General features: G+C 41.2%; 2 protein-coding genes across 2 annotated transcripts in view; one reads left to right on the plus strand and one right to left on the minus strand.

Annotated features, from left to right (window-relative positions):
- The window catches only part of PLEKHA7 (pleckstrin homology domain containing A7), a 135,783-nt gene extending 128,157 nt beyond the window's left edge, over nt 1-7,626 (plus strand). The window contains exons 25-28 of the mRNA XM_065755276.1: nt 52-185; nt 971-1,113; nt 4,278-4,386; nt 6,106-7,626. Of these exons, the coding sequence (XP_065611348.1) occupies nt 52-185; nt 971-1,113; nt 4,278-4,375 (375 nt within the window). The 3' untranslated portion in view covers nt 4,376-4,386; nt 6,106-7,626. The remainder of the gene's footprint in view (nt 1-51; nt 186-970; nt 1,114-4,277; nt 4,387-6,105) is intronic.
- A 7,455-nt stretch (nt 7,627-15,081) lies between these two features.
- On the minus strand, nt 15,082-19,881 carry CUNH11orf58 (chromosome unknown C11orf58 homolog). The gene is made up of 5 exons (XM_065755266.1): nt 19,748-19,881; nt 19,503-19,583; nt 18,550-18,610; nt 16,679-16,788; nt 15,082-15,514 (listed from the first exon to the last, which is right to left on the minus strand). The coding sequence occupies exons 1-5, from the start codon at nt 19,805-19,807 to the stop codon at nt 15,308-15,310; spliced, it is 519 nt and encodes a 172-aa protein (XP_065611338.1). The 5' UTR covers nt 19,808-19,881; the 3' UTR covers nt 15,082-15,307.
- Between the last annotated feature and the right edge of the window lie 210 nt (nt 19,882-20,091).

Here is a 20,091-nt window from a genome sequence, read left to right on the forward strand (position 1 = left end):
AAGCGTTTTAAGTCTGTGTTGATAAAACTTGATGCTTGCTTCTTTCTACAGTTGTCAAAACCTGAGAAGGTTGCAATTCCTGAACGTTATGTTGAATTGGAGCCAGAAGAACCTCTTTCTACAGAAGAACTGGCAGCAAGGCAGCGTAAAGCAGAGAAGATAAAGAATATTCTTACTAAATCAAGGTTGGTTATTTTTTGATCTTACATAGAGGCTGGTGTTAAGCACTGAAATCTAACTTCACACAACAGTCTCTTTCCTGTTTAATTATGTAAGGCGAGTGAATTTTAGAAAATGTACACAGAATGGATGTATTATACTTAATATACTTGAAGCTCCTTTTTAAAGCTGAGTACCAGAGATTCTAATTGTGACAAATTTCATATATATACATTCTCTTGTTTGGAGCATCCTGGAATAGTCCTGAGTTATTACCAAACAACACGTAGATGAGAGTAAGAAGGAGGTAAAGGCAACCAAACCAATCCAACCAAAAGCAGAATAGAATTTGGCTGCTTAAAGCTAATGTCAAGTCAGCTAGCTGAAACATGCATTTTCATGAACGTGGTTACCTCAAGTACCTGCAGTCTCCTGGAAAGATCATAAATGAGTCTGAACCTGAGGACCACGACTTCCTCTGGGCACTAACAGGAAATGTTAGCTCAAAGAAATAGCATTTTTATAGTGCTTTCCTACCTGTTCACTAACCTGTTCACTATGAAGGACTTTCAGGTGTACTCACAGCTAAGCAGAAATTGTGGCTGAATGTGTAATGGCTGCATTACTTGCCTTTGTTTGCCATTGTCAGTTACATACAATATCTACACTACTCCAAAGAACTTCAGTGAAATATGGAGCTTGACGTATGAGATTCAAAATCTACTGTATGAATTGAAGCTTTTTCTCTTCTGCACGGTGGGCTCCTCTTTATGTTTGTAAATGTTAATGTTGTTTTGCACTTTCCTGCTAGTATGCACAATCTACAGCCTACTATTGCCCAGGACAAGCACAACTCAGTTGATTTAGATTCACAGCTCCAAGAGCAGGAACGCATCATTACCATATCATACGCTTTGGCTTCTGAAGCCTCTCAGAGGAGCAAGGAGGTAGCAGGTAATGCTTAGTTATTTACAAACTAACAGCTATTTCATTCCCATTTCTTAAGTTGTGTGTGGTTATTGCTGAGCTCCTGGCCTAAGTGAAGTTCTTAGCAATTCATATTCAAAATAACAGTATAGTGTCTATAATGAACATGTGGAGAAGTTGAAGATTTACACTCTGAGTTTGACATTTAATGGAAGCATGTAATATAATCAGAAAGTTTGGAACTTGAAAACTCACTCTACTAACGGCACTAAAAATGTAATAGTTTCAAGGAATTCCCTGAAATTACATGAAATGAGCTATTTCTGTACTCATTTTTAAAAAGTAAATTGGACCCTGATTTTTTTATTTAAAAAGATATATATATATTTTTTTAAAACTAAAGTTTTTTATGTACATATGTGTATAATTTTCTTTTTTTTTGAAGAGAGATTCACTGATTTCTGTGATTGAAATTAGAGTAGAATCACTTGCAGCTTGAGATTTATGGCAGCAGGCTGAAAGTGTTAAAATTTGGTATTGGTATATTTCTGTTTGGTGATCCAAGATTAGGGATTAGAGCAAGACAGCATGTGTGAATTCTGCTTGATGCCTGGAGATTTCTAGGCCCTTTGCAATATGTTAATAAAGATAATTTCACTCTCGATTGCTTTATAGTTGAGATAAGTAAGAATTGTCAACAGATTTATATGGCACGGTAATGGATGCAGCAGCTATTCTAGCTAGTACCTGAGCAGACATTTATAACTGGCACTGCTCACTGTTCTAGTGGAGAATGGAAATAATGGAATCTTAACTATGATGGAAGAAAGTAGAAACATTTATCACCTGAAGCTGTCAATTCAAATGTATGACATTTGCCACAAAAGCCCTCAAGACCTTTCCAGTAAAGACAGATTATTCCAATATCCACATACGTAACGTGCATCTGTAATAACAGACTGTGGATTGGAATGGCTGTATACTCGCAGATACAGTGTCAGATAAACCTAAGGGGAATGCAATTTTCAGAGGAAGGAATGCATTTTCAAGTTATGAATCTTGATACTTTGGAGGGTTTCTGTGGGTGATTTAACAGACTTGAAGGAATAATAAAAGTGGTTCACAGAGGAGGCTGGACATCACAAACAAACAAAATTGTCAAGTTTTTGGAGCATTTCAGGAATAGCTTCTCAGACCTTCAGTCTGCTCTGCAGGCAGTCTGGTCCCAGTTCTAGTGACTAGGTCCTTGGTACTGTAATGCTGACTTGCACACTTTGGTTCTGGAGTGGGACTTGGTGTTTCAGGAGGTATGAGCCAACTCAGAATTTTGCCATATCAGTTCTAGTTTCTTCTGGGAAAAGCTAACACTGTTTCTAGAAATTATTCCTGTGCATCAGTTCAACAAGAGCAGAACACCTGCCATGTGAACAGCCCTTGTGTGGCCTCTTCCATACTTCTTGATGTGCACAGCACTGAAATGTTTCCTTAGTCCGTGTTTTGTAGCCAGCATGGTAGCTGTATAGTAGCTGGTAATAGCTATTCATTTTATATTTTAGGGTTTTTTTAATCATTATTTCAAAAGTTTGATCCTGGTGTATTCTTATGTATATGTAGCCACAGAATTCTACTTAATTCTTTACTTCTCTCCAGAGAAGGAATTAGAATGTGTCTTCCCTGAAGATTTAAGTGCTACGTTTGCAGTCAGTTGTGAGACATTTTTTTAATATTAGTTTCATTTGGGAAGTAGAACAGCTAGCTCATTTTCCCTTCACTCGTGAAACAAACAAACAAATTCTATGTAATTAAAAGGACTTGATTGTTAAGGAAATCCATATGCTTCTCTGTGCCCGCTTTCCCTTGCCACAGTTATATTTCAAAGACTTGTTTCTTAGAACAACTCTTACTTTGATTTCAGCTACTACTTCCTTCTTAAAAAATAACTTTTTGAAAAACCACCCTATTTTGGAAACTCTTAAAAATAAAATAAAGCAGCCAGAATAGTTCAGTTTTGACTGATGGCATGCAATGCAATCCATAAAAAGAGTTTAGGATTTGGGTTGATGGGGCATTTTATGGTTATCTAAAGTGATTTAAAATGAAAATAACATGATGCTTTGGACGGCTGATTCTAAGTTATTCTAATTCTAAATATTCCTTCACATTTTTATTTTTGTAGCTTGAACTTCAAATATATATTCTTCAAAGTTTCTTCTTGCTGATGTAGCATACCATAGCTGAAAATCCAAACCTGTGTGTCCACATTTTATATCAAGATTTGCTTTGAAAGTGACTCAGGCTTACCTTCTTACATTTTTCTTCTGTGAAGCAGATAGCTGATGTTAGGATGCTGTAATAATGCACATCACTTTTAATATAGACTGTGCATTTATCTAAGCCCTGCAGTGTAGCATTTTTAGAGTTTCTCTGAGCTAGTAGGAAATCCACTTTCCAAATAGAAATCCACTTTCTAAATAGAAATCCTGACAAGAATCTGAACGATTAAAATAAAATGTACAATTTTCACGAATTCCGTTCCTGAATTGTGTTTTTTTTTCTGGAAAACTTTAACCTTCTAAAATGAAAAAGGTGAATTTAAGACTGAGTTTCCGTCTCTGTAATTCTAGAATTATTGTCTTATAATTACTCTGCTTTATAAAAAAGCATATTTTTATTCTATTTTATTTTTATTCTGAAGTTTCAAACTGAGATCTGAAAATTGATTTGTCACACACTGCATTACATAAAATGTTATATCTGTGAAATATTTTTGTTTCTGAATTTCTAAATAGCATTTTAATTTCTGCTTTTTATTGCAACCAATGAAAGGCTGAGTACCTGTGCAACCTCAGAGATCTTGAAACCGAATTAGTAAACATTGGTGCCATTCCAGAACTGATTTCAGAAGCAGGGTTTGATTAGGGTGTGTGTGTGTTGTGTGTAGTTCCAGACATAAAATGAATGTCCAAATTCTCATCAAAAGAAGAAGGTTTATTTACATAATGTAATGCGACTAATAGGAGGAAAAAAAAAACCAGCAATCAGAAATGTTGTAAAAGTTGTATCCCATGTGACTACAATAGTGTAACACCTCACTGCATTACTAATCAGGTTTCTTATTCATGTGTTAGAGGCTCTGTTTTAATGTGAATGTTTGATTGTGCAGCCTAATTCCTGTATGTGATCCCTTCTAGCTCAGCAGTTGACCTATCCACCCAAAGCACCCTCACCTTCTGTACCACAGCCACCTCACTCTCCCCTAAGCAATGGATTTCACTACACATTTGTTTAAACAGCTTAAAAGTAAGAACTAACTGCTCTTGACATGTCTGATTTACCATTGTATCTTTGCTGTGGCTTGCTGAATTCTAACACGTTTCACTAAACCTAAATCAGATCCAAATGAACGCATGCACTCATTTTTCAGAAACCTTTTATTCTTGTATAATAAATATTGCTTCTAATGAGCTAACATGGCTAATAAAGTCTTCAAATAACTGTTGTAGCTTCCCAGATGAGGCACTTCCATACCCTTACTGTGGTGAAGGAAAGAGGCATCTATACTCATGATAGCATGGGGCCAGATTTTCAGCCACAATTTGTACTCCTGTGGCCAGCACTGCATGCTGCTGTAGCTACAGTTGGGCTTTGAAGGTAGTTTTGCCTGCATGCAGCCTGTACGTTTGCTGCACAAGAGAATTGAAAGTGCAACCAATGTTATGTAAGTGGGGGGGGAGTAATCTATGGGCTGCTGTCTAAAAGTACATGGGCTAAAACTCGAGGTTTTTGTTTGAGGTGAGCTGAAAATTTGGCCCTATATAACTAATTCTGCAATACTGTCACTGTTTTGTGTCTTTGTGTTTTTGTTTCTTTTTTTTTTTTCTGGATTACGTTGACAGAAGTATTAATTTATGTCTCTGACTAGGTTCTTTTGACATTTCAAGTATTCAGATAATTTCATTGTTCTTATAGAAGAATGTGTATCATCTCTTTCCAGTAGTATTTGCAGTGATTTTTCTATTTGAAATAGAAGAATCTGTAAACTTTATGATAGCTAACTGCTAGATGTGCTGTAGTTTTAGCACTCATGTGTCTGTAGTTTCCTTCAGAAGTGTTTTCATCTTCCTGATTTCCTTTGGACTAATTTTATTGACTAATTCTGAACAAGAACTCAAAACACAGATGAAGCAGTAAAGCAGGTGGACTGAATGAATGCCTCAAATATGTCCATCTTTAGATACCTTTGTTTTCAGTTTCACTACTGTCAAATTCCTCTGTAATGAAGACAAATTCCTCTGTAATGAAGACAAATCTAAATAAAAGTGAGCACGTTCCAGGAAGGCCCAACAGGGCACTGACTGCCTTCAGAAAAGCCTGCAATAAATGATAGATGTAGAGCAAGAGGCAACGTGCAGAGACACCAGAGCAGTTCTACAGAACTTGGTGGAAATAGCTATTTGTTTTTCTGGTTCTGTTTATCTTTCTGAGAACCAGATCCTACCATCTTTGCCATGCCTGAGTAACAATTGACGCTGCTATTTTTCCACCCATATGCTGGTTGATTATCACTGCTTGTCATCTTTGCATGTGAATAGGGTACTTGTGTTGCCTCCAGAAACACGACATTGCAGTCCTAGGATATTGTTAGGCTTGAGCAGGGACTGGACCAGGTGAGCTTCCAGCCAGAGGCTCCTTCCAGCCTCAGCCATTCAGTGATTCTAGGCAGACTTCATGTTTATCATATGTCTGTATAAATATACATGCATAGGAGTGTGCGTGTCTGAAAAACCACCAAGAAAATAATTGCAATAACCAGGAATATGCAGAGGACCCATCATTTTGAGCGTGAGCTCTGTGACATCATGTGACAGTTGTTTGCTTGATGTGTCTATATTAATTTTCTTCTTTCTGTCGATCTTCAGGAGGCTTTAACACAAACATATGTTTCCTGAAAGTACTTGCTGCTTGGCATTGCTGGGCTTGCTTTCATGTTTAACCATGTTTTCTTTTACTTCACACCAGCCAAAGCAGTAAGTGAGCACTGACGTAAGACTTGAAGCAAATCCCACCCCGTGGTGCCGTGTAGAAGAAAGAGATTCATTACAAGCACTCTGTGAAGGCATTCACCATCTGATCACAGGTTGTTTGGGAAGTATCTTCAGAGAATAATGGGGGATTTTCTATGAAAATTGAGAATTGCATAACATCTTACTTTGACTTCAGTTTAGTTCAGACTTTTTATATGAATGAATGGCACTTTTAATAAACTGTAAAATACTGACAATGTATTTTTAGAACAGAATGTACTTTAGAATTTGTTTAAAGCAAGGGCTGAATTCATTTGAAGAGAAACTACTTGCATAGATGTTACAAGATGCTGTTACTTCCCCCTCAGGCTCAGATGCACAATGTAAAGTTTTATGGAAAAATACAAGTAGAACAAACCTAGAAGCACATTCGTAGGGTATGGGTAGAGCTAACTCCAGTGAGAGATTTACTGCAGGGGTGTTTTGGGCTGAGTATCTTAGTAGATTTAATCACTCACCCTTTTGCCCATGAAATAATACATTGCAAGGAACATTTAGTTTGATTTCCTAAATCTCAGTAACCACTGTATAGTTGAAATTTCCCTTGAAAGCCATAAGGAAAACCAGTTTTAACTTCTGTTTCCTTTTTTCATTGTGTATGATTACCTTATTGGTATTGATACACAGTGTTAGCTTGCTCTTTGCAGTAGTAAGAACCAGCTAACAAAATATATTTTTTCTTGAAAGTTGAGATATGGAAGAAGGAAACTTTTAAATCAAAATATGTCAAGAAAGCAATAAGAAAATTAGGATGTCATTTTACTAGCAAATGTATATTTTTTTCTTCCAAATATTTTTTTCAATAGAAAGTACAATATGATGTATTGACTAGTATTTATGCAGGAAACAGTAAAACTGATGTAATGTGGCACCTGTTAATTATACATGTAAGTTCATCTCATGCTTAACTTTGCCAAACTTTGAAATTCAGCGTTTTACTTACATGGTGAAGGGTGAGGTGGTTACTTAAGGAAAAAATAATATTAAATGAATGGCTACAAGTGCTTTACCTGGAAAAAACGAGAACAAAAAACAACTAACTGCAAGATGTGCAGAAATTGCCCAATATTAGGTAGTTGAGTTCAGCTGTAGGTAATGAATGGCTGAGAAATACTTTGCAGTATTTTGTGATACTACTAACTTGTTTATATGCTGTATTCAAGTAATAGATACAAAGCCCTGGAAACTGATTGACCTTCAAGTTTCAGACTTTGAGTCAAATCATATTATCTTAACACTGTAGTCAGAAATATTCTTGAAAATATATATTTAGCTAATGTAATCTATTTTACCTCAATACTGCCAGTATCAACTTCAAAACCTTTTGCCAAAATAATGATTTATTTTTGCCTTTATAAAAAGTTTTGAGAGCATAAATGAATATTTTGCAAGAAAACATTAATTTAAATGTAACAGTTTGGAAAATGGTATATGTACAGATTAAAATATTAACATAACTGTTTCCTCTTGCCTCTGTCTTACCTGCTCTTACCAGCATCCATAGTTTGACGTGTTGTTTGTCTAAGAGTAGATCCCACTGAAGCTTCTGAATTTCAGACTGACTTCATTGGAATTTGAATCAAGTTCTTCCTACACCAAAGCTTCGTGTTTTCTGGAAACGATTCTTACCATTTGATTAAATCTCTTTTACTTTTGAACAGAATGGTTATTCAGGGTGCTGTCTTAAATATGACTACTGCAACACCGTCCTTTCTATCTCGTAGATGTGTGTTTGTCTGGCAGCGTTCTCAGTCTTTGAGTCCCTGGTGATTGGGGTGCCCCAAGTAGCTCCATCTACACAGTGGCTCCCTCCTTCCTCCACACTGAGAACTGGCAGTGCCTGACGGGGTGTGGGAGTAGAGCTGACCCCGGAGCTGCTGATATGCAGCAGTTTGTGCTCTCAGTTCCCTCAGTGGATGTGAGTTTGAGGGAGACTAGTGGAAATGTTTAGCGCTTTTGGAACTTGATACATTGAACAAAATGTAGAGGAGCAGCATGTATTTCTGTGGCTTAGTGTCAACTCCAGGACCTCGAGAGCAAGCATTTAGGAATGTGAGTCCTTGGCCTCCCGGCTGAGCGGCTTATGACGTGCTCTGTCTGTTCCTCGGACTCACGGACTGAAACACAAAGGAGCCTTTGACCACGTGCTTTGTGGTTCAGTGAAACTGCGTTCCTTCTCCAGAAGCTTTGTTGTGCGGGGTGGAAGAGAACGGAGCCATAATTGGGTGAGGAGCACAGCCCATGGCCTCCTGAACCACTGCAGACGCTGAGTGCTAATTCCTGTGCTGCTCTGGCAGTGCGAGGGAAGGGCTGAGGGCAGCTCTGCTTTGCAGGTTGCAGAGGAGATGTTCATTTGCTTCCCTTCAGTCGCGCACACAATATCTGCTCATTCAGGCTGGTGTCAAAGAGGGAGGCTTTTGTGCTGAACAGTTATACCGTGAGTTCTTGCAGTGAAATAAGCCTTTCCAAAGATCTGAGTTCTGTTTCCTTAGTTAAGCCTATATATGAGGGAAAAAAAAAGGTTTTCTTCTAAAACTTTTTATTAAATATGTGAAATGCTATTCTTCATTGACCACCCTTTTGCAGGTGCATGTGTAGTCTTTAAATAATTACAGGTCATTTCCATTTGCCTGTAGTATTTGCTTTGGGACAGTTTCCTGTTTCAGTTCTTTCCATCAAAATGTTGTTTTGTAGGTTTTACTACTTCTCTGATATCAAGGCTTAGAAAGAAAGAAAAACTATCTACATGCAGACTGCTGCAGTTCGGTCAGAAGGTAACACTTTTGTTCCAGTCTATTAAGAAGCTTAAGTGAAATTGTAATTAAGGAGGCAGAAACAGTGACAGTTGTTTCGAAGGTGTTGTCTTCTAATCAAAATTTTCTAATGTCACACCAGGCAGAAATTACGCAGACTGCATTCTTTCCCCTTTTACCTCTGATTTCAGTTCTTTCACTAATGTTTCTTATTGCACAGCTGAGTTTATAAAACTGCAGCCTAGTGATCTGAATTAGCACAGCTTCCACCTTGCTGAGCCTGGGTAGCACCACCACCCCATTTCTCACCACTGCATGTGCTGATGGGCTGCCAGGAATCCTGTTGCACTGGTGCCTATCTTTCAGCATATACAGCTGTTTCTCTGGGGAGTGGCAGCTGGGGGTATCCAAACCCCTTTTATAACATTCAGGGTGAGAAAAAAAAAAACACTTCCCTAGGGAGTTTTTTTTTTGGGGGGGGGGGAATAGTTGGATGGAGAGATGCTCTTCTGGAAAGCTGCAGATATCTGGAACTGAAAGCTGCTGAATGGTACTACTAAACTCATGTGCTGCTATTTCTAAAAGTTGACAGAGGACAAGTGAGGTGGGCTTGTGTACCCCGTAGCCTTTGGAAGGATGGGGTGCCCAGCTCCATTGGCGTTGTTTCTGGGGTTATTTTTCTACTTTCCTTGTTTACCCATCTGACTTCCAGATCTCTGAATAAATGTGTATATATTTTATATTATGGCTTTTGCTCTGCATAAAACCACACATTTCCCAAATGTCTTAGCAATTAACTAATGGTTGTTATATGAAGGAAGGACCGGATTAACTTAGTGTCAAAACTTAGAAGATAGGGAAGGCGTGATCTGATGTTACTCCTCTGATTTATGTCTGTCTTTGGGTATTTTAAAGTGTTTGCTTGTGGTTTGTCTGTGTATATTGCGTAGTTATAAAAAGAACAAAGACAAGCACAGGAAAGACATGAAAAGTTGCTATATTTTCCACACCTAGTGAACATTCCCATTGGTTATTGGGCTGTATTCAAAAGGCTAAGACTGTTTTATTGCTCTACCAGCAAAAGCAACCTTTCTTCATAGTAGAGCAGTACAAAGAAAGAGCACAAAAAGTACACACATCATAGTGCCTGAAATTCTGTTTGAACAACGGTATTGATTGGGTCTGACCCCTTTACATTTTTTTCCATTATTTGAAAAGGTGCATCTAACCATAGCTGAATTGAACCAACTGAGATGAACTTTCCATGAAAACTTCTTGAGATATTTCTTTAGTTCAAAGCTTTGGAATTTTAAAGAGCATTTTTAATACAAGTCTGTTGAGGTATTCTGTGCAACAGCCAACTTTGAATGTTAAACTACAGGTAAACCTCAGAGGAAGGTGAAATCATAAAGCTCACTGTGAAATTACTTGAGATGACAGAATAACTGAGTGCTAATTATAACAGAAAACAGATCCAGAAAGTGTTGCATATGTGCATGTTTTGTGCACTGTTCACCTGTTATTTACTTGTGAGTGTTCCTTGTTGGCTTACAGAGAGTGTTAAACAGCCCCAGACAAAACATTAAATTAATCAAGGTTGGTTTTGTGTGGGTATTCTTTTGGTTTCTTGTTTGTTTGTTTGGCAGCAATGAGTTGAAGAAATAGTGTTACAAGTTGTGAGCTTAAAGGATAATGATGCTTTTTTTGCCCACTAGAAGAAGCCTTTTACCAGGAGCTAAATGTAAGAAAGCACTGAAAGAAGAAAGAAATTAAGAAAATGAGGGTGAGTAGTGAGTTTGCAGATACAGCTGCCATCATTACCTACAGGCAAGTCTGTGAAAGGGGGTGAAGGTGAGAGTGGAGAGCAGCCTTGTGCTGTGAGGTGACATGTTTGTAAAAGGGCTGAAGGAGCTGGGATGCAGTGGCTTTGAAACAAACCACTGTGATAAATCCCTTTAACTCAGCCTAAATTGTAGAGGCAAGAACACCTGGTATGTGAGAGAATGCAATTCCCATGTCCTAGTACAAAAAATACTTTGTGAAAGGGATTAATGAAGGTCCAGTATTGATGGTGGCAGTGGATGAAGGAGGGAATCACTGATGACAAAGTAGTGTTTTGGTCAGAAGAAAATTCTATTGCTAGCTGCTTTGCTTTGTTCTTTTGAGACAAATTTTGGCTATTATCAGCAAAATGCTCTATTTTCCTGTGGAACAGCTTGTCCCAGAGCCAGGGGTGGAAGAGTCTGGTCCTCCCTGGCTCCAGGAAGTGTTTTTTTCCTCAAGGTGGTTCACCATAGCAAGAAGTGGTGCTGTGTGACCTGCTGTGGTCTCTGGTCTCAGGTCTGTTGTGTTGTCCAGCAGCTGAGCTGAAACCCTGGCTGACTACTTGTGCAAGGCTTAACCCTGATGGGAATGAAGTAGCTGGCTATTTACTTACAGTGAGTTGTACCACACTGCAGGGGAGAAGCTGACGGTTTAAAACATTGTAGCAATAAATCCAAGAGTGAGAAGAAACCAGATTGTCTAACTTTTTTATTGTAGTCTTCAGTGTGGCTGGATATACCTGTGATGAGCATGTGTACTTATCGTGGGTTACGAAGGATTTCCCTGCAGGTCAAAGTGGACAGCTGTGCAAAAGTTAACAAATGTCTGTGTTGGCTGATGGATGAAACAAAAAATTACTTTATGTTATATGGTAGTTTCCGTTCTTTTTTATTACTATTTCTGAACTAGGCCTTACTGAGCTGTGGGACACTGGAAATGGTACTGGATTTGGATAGATATAGCACGGACGGTTGGTGGGATCTCACTGTGCACCCACAGATCCAAACCAGGTCTAATCACATTTAATCACTAGGTATTTTGGTTCTTTAACACTGTGCAAAACCTGAGGAAACTTCTGTCCATCGTGGTGCTGTACTCCTTGGATGATTTTCCCAAGAAGTGTGTACGTGAGGTGACACTCCTAAAAACAAACCCAACTTCCACGTTGTCCCTTCAGTGACACATGTCCCTTTTCTTAATCCCCTGACAGCTTCACGAGACCGATGCAGATAGCTGTGCCAGGCTTTGATTATGAGATATTGCACTGCCACTTATTCTCTTTGTCTCCTGCAGTTTACAGAGGCAGCTTCAGTGCATAATTTAATCCCTATTCTGGGGACTGCAGTAAATCCACAGAGATTTCTGCCAACCGTCCTCTCTGACATCAGAACAACATGTGCACATCGTCTTTGATGTGAATTCCCCAACCAGAGCCTTAGAAGGACCTATAGCTTTGAAGCTGGCCTATAAATTGTGCTTTCAGGAATCAAGTTGTCTGCTTCCTCTTCAGGAAAAAAAGGGAGAGTAAACTGTAAAGCAGTTGCACAAAGCTACGGGGCACCTTACAGATCAGGTTTCCTTGGCCTTGAAGAATTCCTGTACGATGGTGAGAAAGAAACAGATTCCTTTTTTACTTGGCTCAGAAACATCCTCTTCTCTGACTGCAGGACCTTGTAGGCCCCGGGCTGAGATGGAACTCATCTTGAGGGGTTCCCTCTTCCAGGGCAGAGGGCAGAATGGGTACACTGGCACTTTTTACCTGATTGAGTGCTGTTTTCTGAAGCTAGATGCCAATAATGCACCTGCATTAACCTTTGTGTGGGCAGTTTAGAACCAGATGAGAACCTTTGCTAGATGTGGTGGTGGTTCTTTCCGTAGATCAGTCTGCAGGTGCTGACATAGTGTTGCACAGAAATGGACGTGACTGTGCACAGCTCCTGTTCTGAGCAACTTAGTCACTGTTCACTATTAGAAATGCATTTCACCAGACCTCATCAGATGTCCACAAAATCACCTGCTATGTGCTTGGGGAATTGAGGTTATGCTGTGTGGACTCCTCCTGGTAAGAACTGTTATCAGAAAAGCTAAATTTTGGTTGATTTTTCATTCTTGTGTGATCTGTATCTCTGTTTGGAATTGATGGCCAAATCTGTTGATGAAGGCAGGAGGCTGCAGTCAGCTCAGGGCAGAGCTGAGTGCTGGAGGCCCCGATGGCACTCACTGCTGCAGCCTGCTCTGTGAGGGGCAGAGACCCATGCAGAGCCTCCTGGCTCCAGCTCTGTCTCCTTCTCCCAGCTCTTTCCAGGTTGGTTGCACACGAAGGAAAGCTGTCAGGGTAGGTTTGATATGCCTTTCCTTGGAGGCTAGTGGGAAAGCAGCAGGGTGCATCCTATCACCTTCTGAGTCCCCGTTTAGATGCTAAGGCAGGAGACTGGGTGGGTGCTGAGCAGCTGCCAAAGTCACAAGAACAGCGCCGGCGTCAGTGCTGGGACAGAGAACACAGGTCAGTGCATATGCAGCACAGCCTGCACTTTAATTTTGTAATTGCACTCCACTGAAGGCAATAAACAATAGCTAACAGCCAAATCTAAAATAAAATTAAAAAATGAATCCTAGTTTAAGTGCTCCTAGTGTGTCTAACAGAAGACTGACCTCAGTCTGGTAAGGATGTGATCATCAATCAGCTTCACTAGGGAATGGAAGGGAGGGAGCCTGACCTCAGAAGATGCTGCTCATTGGTTTGCTTCAGTCTTGAGGATCTTAAGGAAATGGGGTGGGTCTGACAGCCCCTCCCACAACAAGGCTACTCATGGAAAAAAAAATCCAAATATCCAATGACAACACAGGTCTGACAGCTCTGCCAACATGTCCTTCCTGTATTTGTAGTCCCTAGTGTCTTTTTCCTATTTCTTATCTCCCTTAATTTATACCAAAGCCCCATCTTGATGATATGGGAAGCTCCTACAAAAATGCATTGTTTGCAGAAGTTGTCTATGTAGTATGAGTTCAAAGCCTGCTTTTGAATGCAGATAACCATTCTTCAGTTTTCCTGCTGAATTTTTCCTGAAGACAGAACAGCTTCTGTCAGTCAGAGTAGCCTCCATTCTTTGCAGTGTGCAGGCAACGTTAGTTTTTGACTCTTGGAATACTGGGAAATGAAAAATTTGTGCAAATCACTGAACTCAATGACTGCTGTATGGAGATTTCTTAAAACCCAGTGCCTTGGAAAAAACAAAATCTGGAGTACGTGCCAAAATAAAGTAACTGCCTACATTAAAACATAGAGCTTTTATTTTCAGTCGTGCTGTTTTTTATTTTGTCCATAATGCATTTCATTTCAAGATCTCCCTCAATAACTGGTGCTCCTGTTTAGGTTCAGTAGTACATCCTGCTGCTGTTGCGTAAGCTCATTGGCTTGCCAATGGTATCTGCATGCAATAGATTGTACAAAGAAACCGAAGAATCTCCATAATTAAATGGCATTTCAAGAAACACTGTTGTGGAAGAAGGAGGCTGTGCTAGAGGTATGGATCCCCCCAGCAAGGACAGGCAGTTCCTCCATCTGATGCACTAAGAAACCAAGTCTGAGTTGTTATTTTACTCATTGCTTTAATACAATAAACAGTAAATTTGCAGAGGAATGTGCTTAACTTTAGCTTAAAGGAGTTACTTAAGTCCCATCTCTTTAAGCATGTCAGCTTTACTGGAGAGATAAAACCCTTCTATGGTAATTCACTTAACCAAGTGAGGAAAGGATCGCATGTCTAACTGTACTCTAGATCTTAAAGCACTAAATTATTGGTATATCCTTTTCATTATCAAAGTATATATTCTCTTTCAAAGTAAACGGAATTCTTTAGGAGGAATTAGTAAAAAATAACAGCTCAGTCCTTTAACCAGGAGCCAATCGTTCAAAACCACTTCCTTCTCATGAAAGGTACAAAGGCCTACAACTTAACCTCCCTGCAGTTTCTTACCCATTTGCTACTATAAACTGAAAGAAATAAGAACCTGGAGTCTCCTGTTGTATAACTAACTCAGTTCTCTATAATTCGGTGATTAATATTGTCTCAGAAGCAAGCAGTTGCTGCTCTCAGTCCTACTAGTGTCACCACTAGCATCTACTGACAAAATCATTGTTTAAAGCTCTACTACATCACAGAGCAAGTACTGATACTGGTTATTTTACAACTAATGCAACATCCAGTAAGTCACACGTACTCTTACAGTTAAGAATTCAAGGCTAGAGTAATAACTGAAGAAACCACAAGCAGGAATTTTCCTTATCTGGCATGAAATATTGGGAAAGGATAGTTTAGATAACATAGTAGAGATTGGGCGGGAACAAAGAATTTATTTCTTCATCCATTATTTTATACACTTTACAAAAACCAGGAATCTCACTGTGCCCACGGCAACTGAAAGCAAATACTATTTTTTGTCATCTAACAGGGTCTTCTTAAAATCATAATACAAAGATTTGTGCTGTAGCAGTCCTCCACTTTGCACTGTAACAATAAGGCTTACTGTACTTGAAATACAAAGCTGTTACATCTGCAGTTATGAACCACTGGCTTTAACAAACATCATTTTGTAATTGCTTTTTGCTTCCTTTTTGTTTTCTGGGACAGCAGCTTCATCATGTTTTTCAGCAGCGTGCAGTTCCTCTGCAGATTCATCTTGCTCTGAATCAGAGCCACTTTCAGAATCCTCTGAACTCTCATGGTCAGAGGAATGCCCAGCTGCCTCTTCTTCACCTTCCTGAAACTAGAAGTTCAGATTATGAGAAAGGTAAACCATTATTTCCCGGCAACAGTATTTCAGTTCCCTGGAGTGCCCCTTTGTTAAACAGCCCCTTTCATTTCAATACTAAGATGGGCTATCTTGCTCAACACAGGTCTTTAATACAGAAATGATTTCATAGATAACGATATTGGACAACAGCTAGGGATTCTTCAGCCACTTTCCTATTTGATTACAGCAGAAATCCTAAACACACCATTAAATGAGTTGGGAAAGTTTCAGCTTCCATCGCTTCAGTTAGACTTTACTTTTGTGTAAAATGACGCTTAAATGTTGGTCAGGAAATGAGACATACTGAAACTAACTGACAGAGCATCATCAATTCATAATAATGACTAATCATTGGAAAGAAGTTTAGCACGCAGCATTACAAAGCAGCATTAGGAGTAATGAAGTAGTCTAATGCTACTGCTAAGAACAGTGATCTCAAAATAGCACTCTGTTCACGCACCTAAGGAGCAAAACCTTCATGTTTGTAATACTGGGAGCTCTAAGCACCACAAAGGTTGTCTCACTCTGGGAACACTGGCTGTTTTTTACGCAACTGGTGCTAACAGCAAAAAAAAAAAAAAAAAAAGTAGACATTTCCACTGGCCAAGGAAGACGTTTCTAATAACCCCATGTGCTTTTTCTCACTATTCTCTTCCTACTCGTCCCTGCATCGCTCCTTCAAATACAAGGCCAGTTGGTTGTCAACCCACTGGAGGACTTGAGCTCTCTGTACAGCTAGCTCCCCTGTCTGATCCCTCTATTCCCACTTGCTTTTCAGGGCTATAGAGAGGTACGTGCCTCACAGCAACGAGCAGCAGATTAACTAGCTCTCTGGGACAATGCAGATGGTTACAGTCCTTTTATGCATTCTTTGGCAGCGCCCTGATTTAATGTCTTTGCAGCTTTCTGTCCTAATCAGCCTTGACTACAATGGAGCATAAGACATGCTATATTACTTTCCAGAACAAAGCACTGATTGTTTCCAGATATCTAAATGGCCACAAGTCAGTACGTTTCTCGTTTAACCCAAACCGTGCAGATTTGCTGCTATTCACGGTGACTGGATTCTTAAACCATGTATCATCTCATCTTACTGAAGTAGCAGCCAAACCATGAGAGGAATAATGAACTCAGTACCTCACTGAAGCCCAGTCCGCAATGGCGCCGGTTTCGCCCAGACATGGTGCTGTCCATGCTCTGTTGGTACTGGGACTCCAGTTCTTCATTCATTTTCTTGTCTTCTTCCCCTGCATGTCCAAGGTACTTTGGTTATGGTTCGTTCAGATTAACAAAGACATGAAATTACATAAAAGTCACCAGACTTTCACGCACGTGAAAGAAACTTAAATTGAGCCACCTTAGAAACTCCTGAATTGAGTTTTATTGTATACAAACCATGCTGATTTATAAGCAGTTTAATCAAGTGTGCAAGCAAAATGGCTTTGATACAAAGATGGGACAGAAAGTTCCTAAGATTCAACACATTCACACGGATGTGCTATGCATAGCTGTGTTCTACTCAGCGCGGTAGATGTAACCGGTATGGCTTCTCTGTGCTGCCTGCCAGTGCTGCACTGCATCACAAAAAGGACCAAGTTTCTGCCCTTCACTATGTAACACATGGTTGCCATGATTCAGCTGTGATTGATATACATTGCAGCAACCAGGAAAACACTACCAGTCTTGGTTATAGAGCTACACCTGAAGTTATTACATGCGCACTGAACTATCAGGAGCAGTAACTGTAGCTCTGTAATCTTGTCCATATTTAGGAATTAGCAAGAAAACTAGCTTCTATATCTAGTTAACAGTACACGAGCTATTCCTGCATCTATATCTATCTCCTCTACTACTATGTTTTTGTAAATAAAGGATCATTTTTACTGGAGGAAAATATAATCCAAAATAGCTTGGAATCCTCTGTTCTTGTGAAAGGCAGGAGACTCTAAAATCTCCACAGCTTCTATATTTAATCTGTATCACTGCAAATCAAAAACCTGGTCCTGCAAACTAACATTCCCTCATTTGCAAGTTGGAGTCTTGCATTATTACAGAAGGACAACAACCGTGTGTTAGGAAAGGAAGTACAGTGTAAGGAAAATAGTTGTTTGATTATTTTTTGTAAAAAGCAGCATCTTAACTGCTTGCTGTTTGGAGTATTTGTAACTCCTCAGAGGAGGCATCATCTCCATCCCAGCACAAAGTGATTCACAATCACGCTGCAGGGTAACAGCAGAACCTGGGATCGATCCTCAAGCTTCCTTTGATGTTTTGGTCTTTATATCATTTTTTGTCAACTCAAAAGTTACTTGCATATCAGGCAAACAAGTTTTCTGGAGCACAGACAGCTGCTTTGCTGCACAGCTTTACCACAGCTTCTGCCAAACAGTCACGACCAGCTTGATTTTGGTGTACTTTGACTTACAATCTGAACAAGCCCGATAAGAAGTGACTAGGGTCATCTGTTATACGACAGCAAATTACTACTAATTGCAAAGATGACCTTGTAGAGCTTCTCTTCTACCTCCCTGCTGAAAAGCAAAAATGTTTCTATTCAATGGGTAATGAGGTGAAGGGGAAAAAAAAATAAATCAACCCTGTTCTTTTCATACGCACTGAGGTAGAGATTTGAATTGCCATACCTGGCAGCAAGGAAGAAGTATAACAACACTGTTGACCAGCAGCAGTAATGCTTTACTTTCTTATTTTGCTAAGTAAGTCAAGAACCTGTAGGCTCTGACAGAGCATTTGTATGCAAGTTTAAGTGGCCATCAAGTACTTTTCAAAACCCACACTTCAGAAGGCGAGTGTGTGCAGGCACAGAAGCTGTCTGTCGGTGTTCTAATGCAAAGCCAGGAACTTCTCCAGCTCCACAGCCTCGTCCGTCTCCAACTTCAGCCTCAAAACCTGAAATCCCTCCCTGCAGCATCTACCGAGCTGAAGGTTCTGGGACATCCCTGTGCAAGTGTTTGCTTTCCGACTTGGTATCAGCTGTTAGATAGACTGACCTGTCCTGAAGTGAGAGGTTGATCTGTGGTCTCCGATAACAAGGCGGCCAGTATGTTCTTTCTAAAAGAAAATGCAGTTTGTTTTGGAGCTTTAGGCACTGACAGCTCTGCCAACATTCTGGAAATCTCAAACGGAAAAGGTTTCCTATCAAACCCTGATAACCAATGGTAACACTGTAAGTTCCACTAGCTAACAGCTGCTGTTTATTGATGAAACTCATTCCGTCTTTATGGTTCACTGAATTTTCTGAAAAAGAAACCCCAACAACTAGATAGTCTTTACTATTCCCACACCCCAAAGCTGGCCTTATTTTCTTCCTTCTTTATCACCACTCTGAAGATGAAACCAAGCCACACTGGTACTGTCTGCCAAATGAGGAAGAAAAGTGATCATCTGCTACGAAAAAAATGCTACAGAACTAGAGGACACCGGACAGCGTGAGTTGACCCTTGGTCTCTTTCTCTGTCCCTATGCAGTAGCTCAAGCTTTGTGTCTCTCCACGATCTGCTGAAGCAGGTAAGCCATCCCAGCGCTGAGCAGCTGCCGGTTAGCGAAGGGATCCCTAGAGGCAAGAAGCGGCGTTACGAGGCAAGCTGCATTAAGTACCACGCAGGCGATACAACCGGGGGATGCTTGAATGCTATAGCGTATTGCCAACCGCTAAGCAACGCTAAATTTCCAACTAATATCTAAGCTTACGAAAACATCATACTCGAGGAAAATAAGCTACCGCGAGCGACGCTGTTTTTCTTTCTGAAAATAAGCAGAATCGCAGCAATAAAGCATCGCGTGCAGGGAAACGGCACAACTACAGTTCTGCGGCGATTTTGGAGGAAGAACAAGGAAAAGCGTTTCCCAGATTACTTATCGAGGGTCACCGCTGCGGTGTGACCGTGCCCGCAGACCTCAATCCCCGCCCGGCACGAAGCCGCGCCGGCCCCCGCGCGCTCACCTTCCCCGCGCCCATCAGCCTCAGAAACTTCTGCTTCCGCTCCTCGTTGCCGAGGTCCGCCGCCTGCCAGCTGCCGGAGCCCTGCGGGAGCACACGCTGCTTGCCGCCTCTCCCCGCCGCCCCCCGCGCGGCCCCGGGCGCCGTGCGGCCGAGCAGGCCCCGGCCCCGCGCCGCGGCCTCCCCCCGTCCCGTTCCCTCCGCCCCTCTCCCACCGCGCGGCCGCCCCAGGCCCCGCGCCCGTTTACGTCGGGGGAGGCCGCTCGCTTGAGGCCGTGGTGAGCCTGCGAGTCCCGGGCCGAGCTCATGGCCGCGGCTGGGTGACCGCCGCCTTCCTGCCGGAGCCGCTGCCTCCGCAGGCGCCGGGTCACGACGCGGGGGTCGGGCGCGGGGGATGCCGGGAGCGGTAGTTCTCGCAAGGAGAGCGGAAGCGCCGCTCGGGCGGGCGGAGACTACCGCTCCCAGAAAGCCCCGCGGCGGCGAGGCCGCTCCCGCGCGCTGATTGGCGCGCCTGTGGGCGGGAGCCGAGAACCGCCGGGGGCGGGGTGAAGGGAGGGGCGCGAGTGCCGGGCGCGAGACGACCGTCAGGCGG

Source organism: Cyrtonyx montezumae, unplaced genomic scaffold (genome assembly GCF_038088225.1).
Source record: "Cyrtonyx montezumae isolate F1298 unplaced genomic scaffold, pur_monq_1.0 scaffold_10, whole genome shotgun sequence".
NCBI classification, from domain to species: domain Eukaryota; kingdom Metazoa; phylum Chordata; class Aves; order Galliformes; family Odontophoridae; genus Cyrtonyx; species Cyrtonyx montezumae.

What these genes read in the sequence shown, in the direction of transcription:
- CUNH11orf58 (XM_065755266.1), bottom strand. Translation starts at nt 19,807, where the DNA reads ATGAGCTCGGCCCGGGACTCGCAGGCTCACCACGGCCTCAAGCGAGCG. An exon ending in AGCGAGCGGCCTCCCCCGAC is followed by an intron (nt 19,584 to 19,747) that starts GTAAACGGGCGC and finishes GTGCTCCCGCAG; the next exon opens with GGCTCCGGCAGCTGGCAGGC. An exon ending in AACCTCTCACTTCAGGACAG is followed by an intron (nt 16,789 to 18,549) that starts GTCAGTCTATCT and finishes TTGGACATGCAG; the next exon opens with GGGAAGAAGACAAGAAAATG.